General features: G+C 44.0%; 1 protein-coding gene across 3 annotated transcripts in view; it reads right to left on the bottom strand.

The window, feature by feature from the left end:
- The window catches only part of VCF1 (VCP nuclear cofactor family member 1), a 27248-nt gene extending 14330 nt beyond the window's left edge, over nucleotides 1-12918 (bottom strand). The window contains exons 1-2 of one of the 3 annotated variants that reach the window (XM_055243832.2): nucleotides 12614-12918; nucleotides 7733-7832 (exon numbers count right to left, since the gene is read on the bottom strand). In XM_055243832.2, coding sequence (XP_055099807.1) covers nucleotides 7733-7832; nucleotides 12614-12834 — 321 coding nt within the window. In that variant the 5' untranslated portion in view covers nucleotides 12835-12918. Of the gene's footprint in view, nucleotides 1-7732; nucleotides 7833-8202; nucleotides 8643-12613 lie in introns of those variants that run through there. The other 2 variants (XM_055243831.2, XM_055243833.2) reach the window with 2 other exon arrangements.

Below are 12918 nucleotides of genomic sequence, written 5' to 3'. Positions count from 1 at the left end.
CTTTGGAAGGCCGAGGTAGGTGGATCGTGTGAGTCCAGGAGTTAGAGATCAGCCTGGGCAACATGGCGAAAACCTGTCTCCACAAAAACAATATAAAAATAAGCTGGGCATGGCAGTGCGCGTCTGTAGTCCCAGTTACTCAGGAGGCTGAGGTGGAAGGATCACCTGAGTGGGGGGAGGTCAAGGCTGCAGTAAACCATGATCATACCACCACATTCTAGCCTGGGAGACAGAGTGAGACCCTGTCTCCAAAAAAAGAAAAAAAAAAAAAAAAAAAAAACTTAATTTCAGAGCTCATTTGCTACAGGGTTCTAAACACACAATCCTAACAGTTTCACTGAAAAGAGTCAGCCAAATCAGTCTGTCCCTTAGAATGTATTAATACTTCTACTCCAAGACGGATTAAAGATGAGAATGGGCAAGAATGAAGAGCTTAAAATAACATTTAAAAAAATTATTCTAAATACTCCTATTGTCATATGAATTCACATTATTTTTTTAAAATCACCTAACACTCTGCTAATTCTTATCAGTTAAAACAAATGAATTTATAGACTCCTAATTTTATGATACATGGATCCCCTGGTTCTATTCTTTTTTAATTTCTCACACTTCCGCATTCCCACCAAGAATTTCCTTAGGATTTTAATATTAACATCAAAAATTTTGCCTTCTAGTAGAGACAAGAAAGGGGCTGAAGCTGTCCTAGGTAAGCCACTTCTGTTTTTTTGTTTTTTGTTTTTTTTGAGATGGAGACTCGCTCTGTCACCCAGGCTGGAGTGCGGCGGTGCAATCTCATCTCACTGCAACCTCCGCCTCCTAGGTTCATGTGATTCTCCTGCCTAGGCCTCTTGAGTAACTGGGACTACAGGCGTGCATCACCACGCCTGGCTAATTTTTGTATTGTTAGCAGAGACGGGGTTTCAAGCAGAGACCGGTTGACCAAACTGGTGTCGAACTCCTGACCTCAGGTGATCCACCTGCCTCTCTCTCCCAAAGTGCTGGGATTATAGACATGGCCTGGCGGCCACTTCTGTTTTATCTCCACATTTTTTCACTCTCTATCTGATATTACTTCACACTGGTCTAAAAAATCAAAATGGTCTTGTTAAGCTAAGTTAAAGGTATTAAAAAAAAATTGAGGTCTTTGTACTTTTAAAAGGTATTGCTTTTTTTTAATTTAGATTTTTTTTTTTTTTTTTTTTTGAGATGGAGTCTCACTCTGTTGCCCAGTCTGGAGTGCGGTGGTGCAATCTCAGCTCACTGCAACCTCCGCCTCCCGGGTCCAAGCAGTTCTCCTGCCTCAGCCTCCTGAGTAGCTGAGATTACAGGTACGCGCCACCACGCCAGGTTAATTTTTGTATTTTTAGTAGAGACGGGGTTTCGCCATGTTGGTCAGTCTGGTCTCGAACTCCTGACCTCGTGATCTGCCCGCCTTGGCCTCCCAAAGTGCTGGGATTACAGGCATGAGCCACTGCGCCCAGATTTTAATTTCTTCCCTCCCAAAGATGAGAAGGTATTGCTTTTATTTACTCAAGTAGGAGCACTTTTTACAAGGCATATACTTAGGTAACAGATGCTAGATTTACATAGAAACTTCTAGTGTAATTTGTAGATAAAGATATTAAAACTGAAAGTAAAGAACATTACTCCTTCTACATGTAAATAATAGAATTCAATCTAAAAAGACTAGACCCTAAAAAAAAATTTAAGTTAAATTTAAGTAGTTTTTACCCATCCAAATAGTTGCCCAAGATCAGGACTTGATAGACAAAAATTGATAAAAATCATTTCACTTCTTGCTCAGTGAAGAGAAAACTGAGCCTGAGATAGATGTTAACTAATGTGATTCATCTAGAATGGCTTTACGTGAAACAAACAATTAGGCTGGGCATGGTGGCTCACGCCTGTAATCCTAATACTTTGGAAGGCCAAGGTGGAAGGACTGCCAGAGCCCAGGAGTTCAAGATCAGCCTGGACAACATGAGGAGATCCCCATCTCCACAAAAAAAATGTTTAAACTAGCCAGGTAGGCCGGGCACGGTGGCTCACACCTGTAATCCCAGCACTTTGGGAGGCCAAGGCAGGCGGATCACGAGATCAAGAGATCGAGACCATTCTGGCCAACATGGTGAAACCCCGTCTCTACTAAAAGTACAAAAATTAGCTGGGCGTGGTGGTGGTCCCCTGTAGTCCCAGCTACTCGGGAGGCTGAGGCAGGAGAATTGTTTGAACCTGGGAGGCAGAGGTTGCAGTGAGCTGAGATGCGCCACTGCATTCCAGCCTGGGGATAGAGCGAGACTCTGTCTCAAAAAAAAAAAAAAAAAAAAAAACTAGCCAGGTGTAGTGGCGCACACCTCCCAGATGTTTGGGAGGCTGAGCAGGGAGGAGTGCTTAAGCCCATGAGTTCACAGCTGCAGTGAGCCATGACTCCTGCACCACTGCACTCCTGCCTAGGCAACTGAGCAAGACCTTGTCTCAAAAAAAAAAAAAAAAAATTAAATTAGTAAATACTTCAACTTAAAAAAATAGTATTCTAAGGCTCATAAGTCATTAAGTCCAAGTTACTGGAGTTAAAATTCAAAGTCTTCAATTCAATCACTAATCAGAGATTTGGAAAAAAAAAAAACACAAGACCTCATTTTTGTTTTTTTTCTTGCTAGAAATCTAAAATTGCTTTATAGCTAAGATCACATCATGGCATGTACTTGGAAAAAACATCTTCTAGATAAAAAGAGAAGGAAAATTGTTCTTCTCTGTTCCTGACTCAAAAGAAGGCTAGGGCTGGGCGCGGTGGCTCACACCTATAATCCCAGCACTTTGGAAGGCCAAGGCGGGTGGATCACCTAAGGTCAGGAGTTTGAGACCAGCCTGGCCAACATCGCAAAACCCGTTTCTACTAAAAATACAAAAATTAGCTGAGTGAGCTGGCGGGTGCCTGTAATCCCAGCTACTCAGGAGGCTGAGGCAGGAGAATCACTTGAACCTGGAAGGTGGAGGTTACAGTGAGCTGAGATCACGCCACTGCACTCCAGCCTAGGTGACAGAATGAAACTCTGTCTCAAAAAAAAAAAAAAAAAAGAGAAGACTAGGCCCTAGCTGCTCTTGGATATATTTAGCAAAGTCTCCCAGAACCTCTGCTCTATCTTCTGGGAGAGCACACACCATGGTCAGGAGCGTGCAGCCCAACAACCACACCCTGGGGCTCCGCTCCTCCTCTGCCTCTTACTAGCTGTGTTCTTTGGACAAGTGACTATTTTTCTGTGTGCCAATTTTTCCACCTGAGAAGTGGAGATAATCATACCTACTAAAACAGGCTGGGCACGGTAGCTCACGCCTGGAATCCCAGCACTTTGGGAGGCCAAGACAGGTAGATCACCTGAGGTCAGGAATTTGAGACCAGCCTGACCAACATGGAGAAACCTTGCCTCTACTAAAAATACAAAATTAGCAGGGTGTGGTGGCGCATGCCTGTAATCCCAGCTACTCGGGAGGCTGAGGCAAGAGAATCGCTTGAACCCAGGAGGCGGAGGTTATGGCAAGCCGAGATTGCGCCATTGCACTCCAGTCGGGGCAACAAGAGTGAAACTCCCTCTCAAAAAACAATAAACAATGAAAAAATAAAATGGGGGAAGGAAGCCATTTATGCACACATTAACTTATGCACACATAAAGTTTCTCTCTACATAACTAATCCGGCAAATCAGTTCACGTTATTTAGCTTTACAGTATCTAGGAAAGGAGGCAGATACTACTATCTCCATTGTACAGATAGTTGTGATTTACTTGTGGCACAATTTAATGGTTTAACATAAATAAAACACCTCACATATTTCCCAGTACTTGCCATTATTACTGTACTTAAGTGAAAAGGTTAACTTTTAGAAATGAATTGTAAGTAACTTTTAAATCTCTCTTAGAATTAAACAAAAATTCCTCACAAAGTTCAAGTTATAAGAAAAAGAATTCTTAAACAGCCAGGTTAACAAAAAAAAGAAAAGAAGAAAAAGAATTTGGCCAGGCCCAGTGCAGGAGGGTCAGAGGCCAGGAGTTCAAGACCAGCCTGGGCAATATAGTGAGACATCGTCTCTATAAAAAAAAACACCTTAAAAAATTAACCCAGCATGGTGGCATGCGCCTGTAGTTCCAGCTACTTGGGAGGCTGAGGTAGGAGTATTGCTTGAGCCTGGGAGGTAGAGGTTGCGGTGAGCTGAGATCACGCCACTGCACTCCAGCCTGGGTGACAAAGCTTATTCATTCAGGGAAAACATAGGAAATGGTTTCTCTTACATAACTTAGTTTCAAGGAAACTGACCTCACGGCCCTACCTCAGAATTAAAAGAAAACATTTTCATTAGTAATGTTATTAATAAAATATTTTATTGTCTAAATTGTTAATATAATTAAAAATGAATTGTTTTATTTTCCCTTTTATACACAATCATCAAAAACCAGCCAAATGTCCCTAAACTTGATTTTTTACTGCTACGAACATAATAATTTATTCCAGTAGTGAAAATTTCATTATTTGGGTCTTAACTTTCCATTTTAAAAGATTTTCCCTCTGCCCTTTGCTTCTCTGGCTCTCTCATCATTCACTTGTCCTTGTTACTTGTTAATACCACCGCCAGGAAGCACAGCGCAGCACAGCACAGCACAGGACGGGACAGCACAGGACAGCACAGGACAGGACAGGACAGCACAGCACAGCACAGGACGGGACAGCACAGCACAGCACAGGACAGGACAGGACAGCACAGCACAGCACAGCACAGGACAGGACAGGACAGGACAGCACAGCACAGCACAGGACAGGACAGCGCAGCACAGCACAGCACAGCACAGGACGGGACAGCACGGCACAGCACAGGACAGGACAGGACAGCACAGCACAGCACAGGACAGGACAGGACAGCACAGCACAGCACAGCACAGCACAGCACAGGACAGGACAGGACAGGACAGCACAGGACAGGACAGGACAGGACAGGACAGGACAGGACAGGACAGCACAGCATAGGACAGGACAGCATAGCACAGCACAGGACAGGACAGGACAGGACAACATAGCACAGCACAGCACAGTACAACAGCACAGCATAGGATAGGACAGGACAGGACAGGACAGCACAGCACAGCACAGGACAACAGCACAGCACAGCATAGGACAGGACAGGACAGCACAGCACAGCACAGGACAACAGCACAGCACAGCATAGGACAGGACAGGACAGGACACCATAGGACAGCATAGCACAGGACAGGACAGGACAGCATAGCATAGCACAGCACAGCATAGGACAGGACAGGACAGGACCACACAACAGCACAGCACAGGACAGCACAGCAGGCTATTCTGGTCAATGTTCAGTAAGCAAGGCTGAAACTAATGGTTGTAACACCCCATTAGGTGATCTACCAGTGAGTTCAGACAGAAACTACCAGTAATGACCTTAAACGATAAGGAAGACAATCTAGTCCTTCCTTCAGATAATGATTACGAAGTGGCTCAACAACTGAATTTCTTTGGACAAGTAAGGACAAGCTCAGCTAGAGAACACGGGAGGTTGAGTAACAAGACATTGTTTTCTTCTGTGAGATCAATGCACGGATTTTAGAAAGAGAGTAAAGGTTATTTTGTACCAAAAAAATAAATAAATAAAATAAAAAATCTACAATATCTGCCTTACTTAAGAGATCAGAAATGTTAATTTTTTAAAAAAGGATGACAATTTCTTTCTTTTTTTTTAACCAAGAGATAAAAGCAAGAAAAAGATGGCAATTTCTATTGCTGTTCTCAGGCTTCAAAACTGGCAGATACAGGGAAAAAAACGTTAATACAGAGAGTTATACCTACCATACCCTTGACTGAAATGAACATCACATAGCAGGACTTACATACAGACACAAGTAAGGAAATACTGATGTCAACACCATGAAAGTAATCTTTGCATACTCTTTTAATGAATAGACTTACAATTCAAAAGAATGGAAACTCAATTACTATTACAGGGTTTTATCATTAGATATTCATGGTAGCCTCTAATCTTGTTTTCTTTCATCCCTGAGATTCCCAACTATTACATTAAACAAAACTCAATTACCTTTCTGATAATCATTTTTTAAAAAGAAAAGAAAAAAGCAAATAGGAAAAAAAAATACATATATATATATTTTTCTGAAATGGAGTCTTGCTCTGTTGCCCAGGCTAGAGTAAAATGGCGCAATCTCAGCTCACTGCAACCTCCGCCTCCTGGGTTCAAGCAATTCTCCCACCTCACCTCCCGAGTAGCTGGGATTATAGGCGCGCACCACCACACCCAGCTAATTTTTTGTATTTTTAGTAGAGATGGGGTTTCACCATGTTGGCCAGGCTGGTCTCGAACTCTTGACCTCGTAATCTGCCCACCTTGGCCTACCAAAGGGCTGGGATTATAGGGATGAGCCACCGCGCTCGGCCAGGAAAATATTTGAAGAGGAAAAACAGCTATAGAAACTCAGGTCTCCACACAGAAGGATTCTACTCTGCACTTGTTCACTGTCTCTGAACGAATGTTACCTACATGAAGGTTTCCGATTTCTCCCCCTTGGGGGAGTTACTTTGAATTGCTGGCAAAGACAGACTGGATATAGGTCAAATCCTATTATCAGGAACTAATTAAAGTACAAATTATTTGGGTACACTCACAGAATTCTACTGTGAGTTATGAGGCTAGGGCTCTTTGTTGTTGAGGCTTTCCTCTTTTTTTTTTTTTTTTTTTGAGACAGAGTCTCACTCTGTCGCCCAGGCTGGAGTGCAGTGGCACAATCTCGGCTCACTGCAAGCTCCGCCTCCCGGGTTCACGCCATTCTCCTGTCTCAGCCTCTCCGAGTAGCTGGGACTACAGGCGCCCGCCACCACGCCCGGCTAATTTTTTGTATTTTTTTTAGTAGAGACAGGGTTTCATCGTGGTCTCGATCTCCTGACCTCGTGATCCGCCCGCCTCGGCCTCCCAAAGTGCTGGGATTACAAGCGTGAGCCACCGCGCCCGGCCGAGGCTTTTCTCTTAGTGTGACAACTGTTAAGGGTCAAAATCTCTAGGTGCGTAACTTAATAGCAGCATTAATTTATATTGGTTTCCTTTCCCCAGCACAGAGCAGCCTTCCAATTGCACAGAAACTGTATCCTCAGTCTGCGTACTGAAGCACTCTTTCAGGAAATCAAAAATTGTAAAAAAGTTCAAGAACACCCAACTCCCCTTCCCTCTCACCACAGGAGCTCTTTTCAGAACAAAATAATGAAAAGTAAAAACACTGAAAAATGGGATTCTGCATACACATACCTTACATATTTTACATGCGTAAAGTTTCTCTTAAAAGGCATTTGAATTGAAGCAACAAAATATGTTTATCTTAAGGACAATTCATGGTTTATAAACTACCAGAAAAGAAGTTGGCTGCTGAAATACAAAACAGGGAGTTCAAACATAAGCTTTCAAAGAGCCACAAAATTTCTAACAAATACAAATGAGTGTGTACATGCATGATTATGTGCAGATATGTACTGTTTTGCTGGGGAGAGGGTACACAGCTTCCTCAAAGGGACCCTGATTTGCAAAGAGAAAGGTTAAACCAGTATAACCAAGTAAGGTCATTTTAAATTATTCTTTAGGTAAATTTAATTACACAGCAGATACTGGGTTATTTAACTCAAGCAGTGAAAACAATAGATTATGGTGACCACACTTCCTACCTCTGTGTCCCAGGAATCCTGAAAGACAGGGTTTCTGCTACTCCTTTTGGTCTGGGGGGGAAGATGGTTGTCTTCTTCGTTGCCATTCCTTCTCCTTTTCCTGAAATTAAATCACAAGGAGAAAAAAAAAAAATCCAAACAACTGATGTTTTGGACACTTGAATTGCAAACCATAACAACATATAAATTTGCCCTCTGGCCTGAGAAAACATAATTCACCATATGATATCCCAATAGGTTATCAGTTGGAAATACACCATCACTGGACACTAAGAGCAAAAATACAAGATAGCAGCAGCGAGGTCAAGCTTAAATTAGTAAAACTCATTTCTAAAAAGAAGCTTAACAATTTTAAATGTCTGTTGGGACTAAAACAAGAACAGGAAGAGGTTAATGACTAAGCTTTCAACCTCTAACCTAATTAAGGTTTTCTTCTTTTTACACTCCCTGAAATCACGATTCCGAGTTACCTAATTGTACTCCCTTCCATATGACAACATTTGATATAAGGGTGGCTGCCTTTGCCTATTTGCCCTGAAAACCCTTATAAAAGTACCTGTTGGTCACATTAACCTGATTATTCTGGCAACACTAGCTGGTATTATGATATAACAATTACTTCACTAGATTGTTACTATGAGATTATAGCATAAGCTGCTTAAAATTTCCAGGTTTAAAGAAAAATCACACATCTTTCTTAGGCAAGTGTTCTCAGATGTGCAAGAAAGACCAAATTTGTATGTACTCTATTTAAGAATTATGTGCTGTCAAGAGGATTTCTGAACCCGTTAGAAAACAGAAATCAATTAAAGGAGGTATAATTTTCAGTCAAATTGCCCGGAACTGTATTGTCCAATATGGTAGCCACTAGCCACATATGGTTATTTACATTTAAATTAACTAAAATTAACCATCCAGTTCCTAGGTCACAGCAGCCTTGTTTCTAGTGCTCAGTGGCCACGTGTAGCTAGTGGGTACTGCACTGACCAGCACAGATAAAGGACATTTCTGTCACTGCAGAACGTTCTCCGGAGCAGCACAGGCTAGAGGTCTGTATGTACATGGCAGCAGCACCAATTACAAAACCCTTAAAGTTTCAGCTTTCTATAGTTAAGAGACAAAAGGCTAGTGTGGACACACAGCTTTTGGAAAGCATGTACATTTGGAGGATATAGTGACTTCTATGTAATTATACACTTTCTATGAGAGTAGGGTGGCTTACAGTGGCAGGCCTTTAATCCTAAAGGTTTTGAGTTGAGGTTTGAATATTAGAGAAAATAAATGATTACCCTAAGCTCAATTCTCTGTACTCTGCAACATTCTGAATAGGTCTAACTTTAATAATGAGTATGGATCCCAGCTTAAGTTTGGAATAATAAAGAGTGTGTGGTTCTGATAAAGCTTCAACCATCCTGCACTGGGCTATGTAATTTACTTCATTCTAAGACATTTCTGGTCCCTACCTTTCTCTTAGGAGATCAGATCTTAGCTGTACATTACTTTGAAGTAGTTGGAGGTTAAAAAAAAATAGATGAATACCAGGTTTTAATAATCATTAAATGGATGTGCTTTTATCATAAATTTGAACCAAGAAACTGCTAATTTCATCCTAATATGATCAGGGAATTTGCGTGGGAGTGTTCTGCAGAGGCAAAGCAATGTCTGCTGGGAGGCCAGTCGACACCCAAAGAGAAAGTCACTGAGTAAGTAGCAGCTGCTGGTCCTCACACACCCATTTTATCAGCATGCCAACAGCTGATTGGGCTTTGGGCTGCTGAGTCACTCTAACCAAACTTAGGAGCCTGATCAAAATTTGCTATCTCCTCATTTATAATGGGGGATAGATCTTTCCAGGACAAGACTATGAATATCAAGGAGGTTGCATGGCAGAGGGACTGTAAGAACAAAAAAAGATGAGATGATTTTGTGGATTTCAACTAATCTCTGGCAGAGTCACATGAAATATCCCTGCCTCATAAATTACTTATCTCTCAAGGTACCAGAATAATCTCTTTGGCCTGTTGGTGGCCTTCTCCTCTGGATGGTACCAGATTAAGAAAGAGTCCTACCTGCTCTTCATTTGCATTTTTCTAGGCTCTTAGCAGATCTCATCCTTGAAACACTCTTCTTTTAATAACGGTGTTAACAACTGGCAAGATTACAGCTTCTTGCTCATCCCTATCAGTTCAATCAATCAGATTACAATTTTTGGCATTAATGCCACAGACCAGGTTATAATTTTAGCAGGCACCCCTATAACTGATTATATTCTCCCCTACCCATCTAGGTGCAGATTACCAGTTGGCATCTGTTACTTCTACAGATGGTTGTTTCCATCACGTTGCATTATTTCATTTCTCTCCGACCTTCCTGTCATCTCCTAGAGACTCGGCATAGAAATAATCTTAAGAGTATGGGCTGGGCGCGGTGACTCATACCTGTAATCCCAGCACTTTGGGAGGCCAAGGCAGGCAGATCACTTGAGGTAAGGAGTTCGAAACCAGCCTGGCCCACATGGTGAAACCCTGTCTCTACTAAAAATACAAAAGAGTTAGCAGGGCATGGTGGCGCGTGCCTGTAATCCCAGCTACTTGGGAGGCTGAGGCAGGGGAACTGCTTGAACCCAGGAAGTAGAGGTTGCAGTGGGCCGAGATCGCACCACTGCACTCCAACCTGGCCAACACAGTGAGACTCCATCTCAAAAAAAAAAAAAAGAGTATGGAAACTAGTAGTTTTCAAACTTTATTTTAAAAAGTAACAGAACTCTTTCTTTCTTACTGTAAAAAAATTCTCTCTATATAAGAGATAAAGGATCTGTTAAAGTAGGGACTCCCAGTCTGGTGAGGTGGCTCACATCTGTAATCCCAGCACTTTGGGAGGCCGAGGTGGGTGGATCCCTTGAGCCCAGGAGTTCAAGACCAGCCTGGGCAATATGGTGAAACCCCATCTCTACCAAAAATACACAGATTAGCTGGGTGTGGTAGCTCACACCTGTGGTCCAGCTACTCAGGAGGCTGACATGGATCACCTGAGCCTGGGAGGTTGAGGCTGCAGTGAGGCATGATGGGGCCACTGCACTCCAGCCTGGTCGACAGAGTGAGACTCTGTCAATCAATCAACCAATCAATCAATAAGCAGGGACTCCCTCACCACACAACCACCTCTCTGCGGCTATCCAATCTACTGTGGGACAGCCTGAAAACTCTTTTTTTTTTTTTTTAGGTGGACGTTTCGCTCTTGTTGCCCAGGCTGGAGTACAGTGATCTCGGCTCACTGCAACCTCCGCCTTCCAGGTTCAAGCGATTCTCCTGCCTTAGCCTCCGACATAGCTGGGATTAAGGTGCCTGCCACCAGGCCTGACTAATTTTTTTGTATTTTTAGTAGAGACAGAGTTTCACCATGTTGGCCAGGGTGATCTCGAACTCCTGACCTCAGGTGATCCGCCCGCCTTGACTTCCCAAAGTGCTGGGATTACAGGCGTGAGCCACCGCACCCAGCCGAAAAACCACCATCTTAGACCATCCTAGAGCTGGCAGAGCTGGCCCATCATACTCCATTAAACACTGGCAAGAAAAGCCTGTCCAAATCAAATAACTTCTTTAAAACATGTTGAGATTATTTGTGTACAAGATAAAAGGAATCTACTGCCAGTATAAATGCATTCAGATTAGTTGTGTACAGTAGAATGTTTATTTGTAGAAAATATTTAGATTTTTTTTCAGATATGTGAGACATCCCAAGAGAATATCGTAAGTATAAACTGGGTTTGGGAAAGAATAATATGGCAGTTGGGTCAGATTCACTTCATCTAAAGATCTTGTTCCTAATTCCGATGGCATGTCTGTAATTGGGCCCCCAATTTCAAATTTAGTCCACTCTTCTTTTCTATTCAAGGAGAGGCCTTATGCTCCACTTGCTACATGACCCAAATCAATAATCCAATGCAGCAGCTTGGGGAACCCTAGGTTTTCACTATGGGACCAAATAAACTCAGGATACTTTTGAGAACTTCAATCCCATGAAATAACTATTTCAGAGAAGGATCCTTGTGGAAAGACCGTAACATGAAGAGCATTCTGAGGTAACCCTTCTCGACTTTCTCCTCCACACATTCTTGAAGAGGCAATTAAGAGGGAGAAAAAAATTAAGAAATCTCAACTTAGTCCGGACTCTAGTAGTACATGTCAAGCACAGAACCCCTAATTTAAGACCCGGGTCCCGAGGCCAGGCTCCCTCGGGAAGGTAGCGAGTGCATCGAGATAAAATCCTTCCTCCCGCCTTCGGAGTCAAACGGCCCCGCATCCAAACAGTTTAGAATCCAGCTTGTTCTTAATGCTACAGTCAAGAGAGGATCCATAACCCGCCTTGGTCATCTGCCCTTCTGTGTTCACAACCGTTCAGGGAACAAGTTCTTCAGTCTAACCGAATCTTTCCCTGCTGCGGGGTGAAGCCCAACCTTTCTTTCTGACCTTGGGGAGCCGGCAGCTCCCCGCCCGGTGCCCTCACAAAAGCCTTAGGGGCTCCCTCTCCAAGATGAGACGTTTCTCCCATCCCCCCACCCTCCTAAATTTAGGACAGGAAAGCTTTAGGGCCACCGTCTCTCTTCCGGGACCGATCACACTTCGTTCCAAATAAGAAAAGACAGGGGGGGAAAAAGATGGAGGGGCGGGAGACCTGGACCCCGGAGAGTCACCTTCCAGCTACCCACAGGAACCAAGCATCACTCGCGCATCCCTCTCCCCTCCTCCCCCGGCCCGCAGTGCACCCCACAGGGAGCCCCGCCGGGTCCACACTTGCTCCGACTCCCATTTCGCGCGCCCCCTCGGCTCCATCTCCCAGATCCTCAGGCGACGAATGGAAAGGGGGTCCCTTCCCTCTCACCTGGGACGGAGGCGCTCGCTCATGGCAGCTGGCGGATGGAAGCTACGCGGCGCCGCTCCGCGAAGAGAGGAAACAGAGGGGGTTGTGTTTCGGCGGCCGCCACGCCCACCCCCTCGGGCCTTCGCTCTCGCAGCCGCTCGGGTGGACGCAGCCGGTGGCGAGTACCCCTCAGTCGGACCCGTACCACCACTACTTCCGGCGTCTGCTCCGCGCCCCCCCATGTCGCTGCCGCCGTGGTACCGCCCTCTCGCGGCTGCGCAGTGGCACCATCCCAACCGCACCGACCGGTAACCCCGCCCACGGGA

Source organism: Symphalangus syndactylus, chromosome 14 (genome assembly GCF_028878055.3).
Source record: "Symphalangus syndactylus isolate Jambi chromosome 14, NHGRI_mSymSyn1-v2.1_pri, whole genome shotgun sequence".
Classification (NCBI taxonomy): domain Eukaryota; kingdom Metazoa; phylum Chordata; class Mammalia; order Primates; family Hylobatidae; genus Symphalangus; species Symphalangus syndactylus.
The sequence above is the reverse complement of the archived record's forward strand: the minus strand, read 5'-3'. Positions and strand labels throughout refer to the sequence as shown.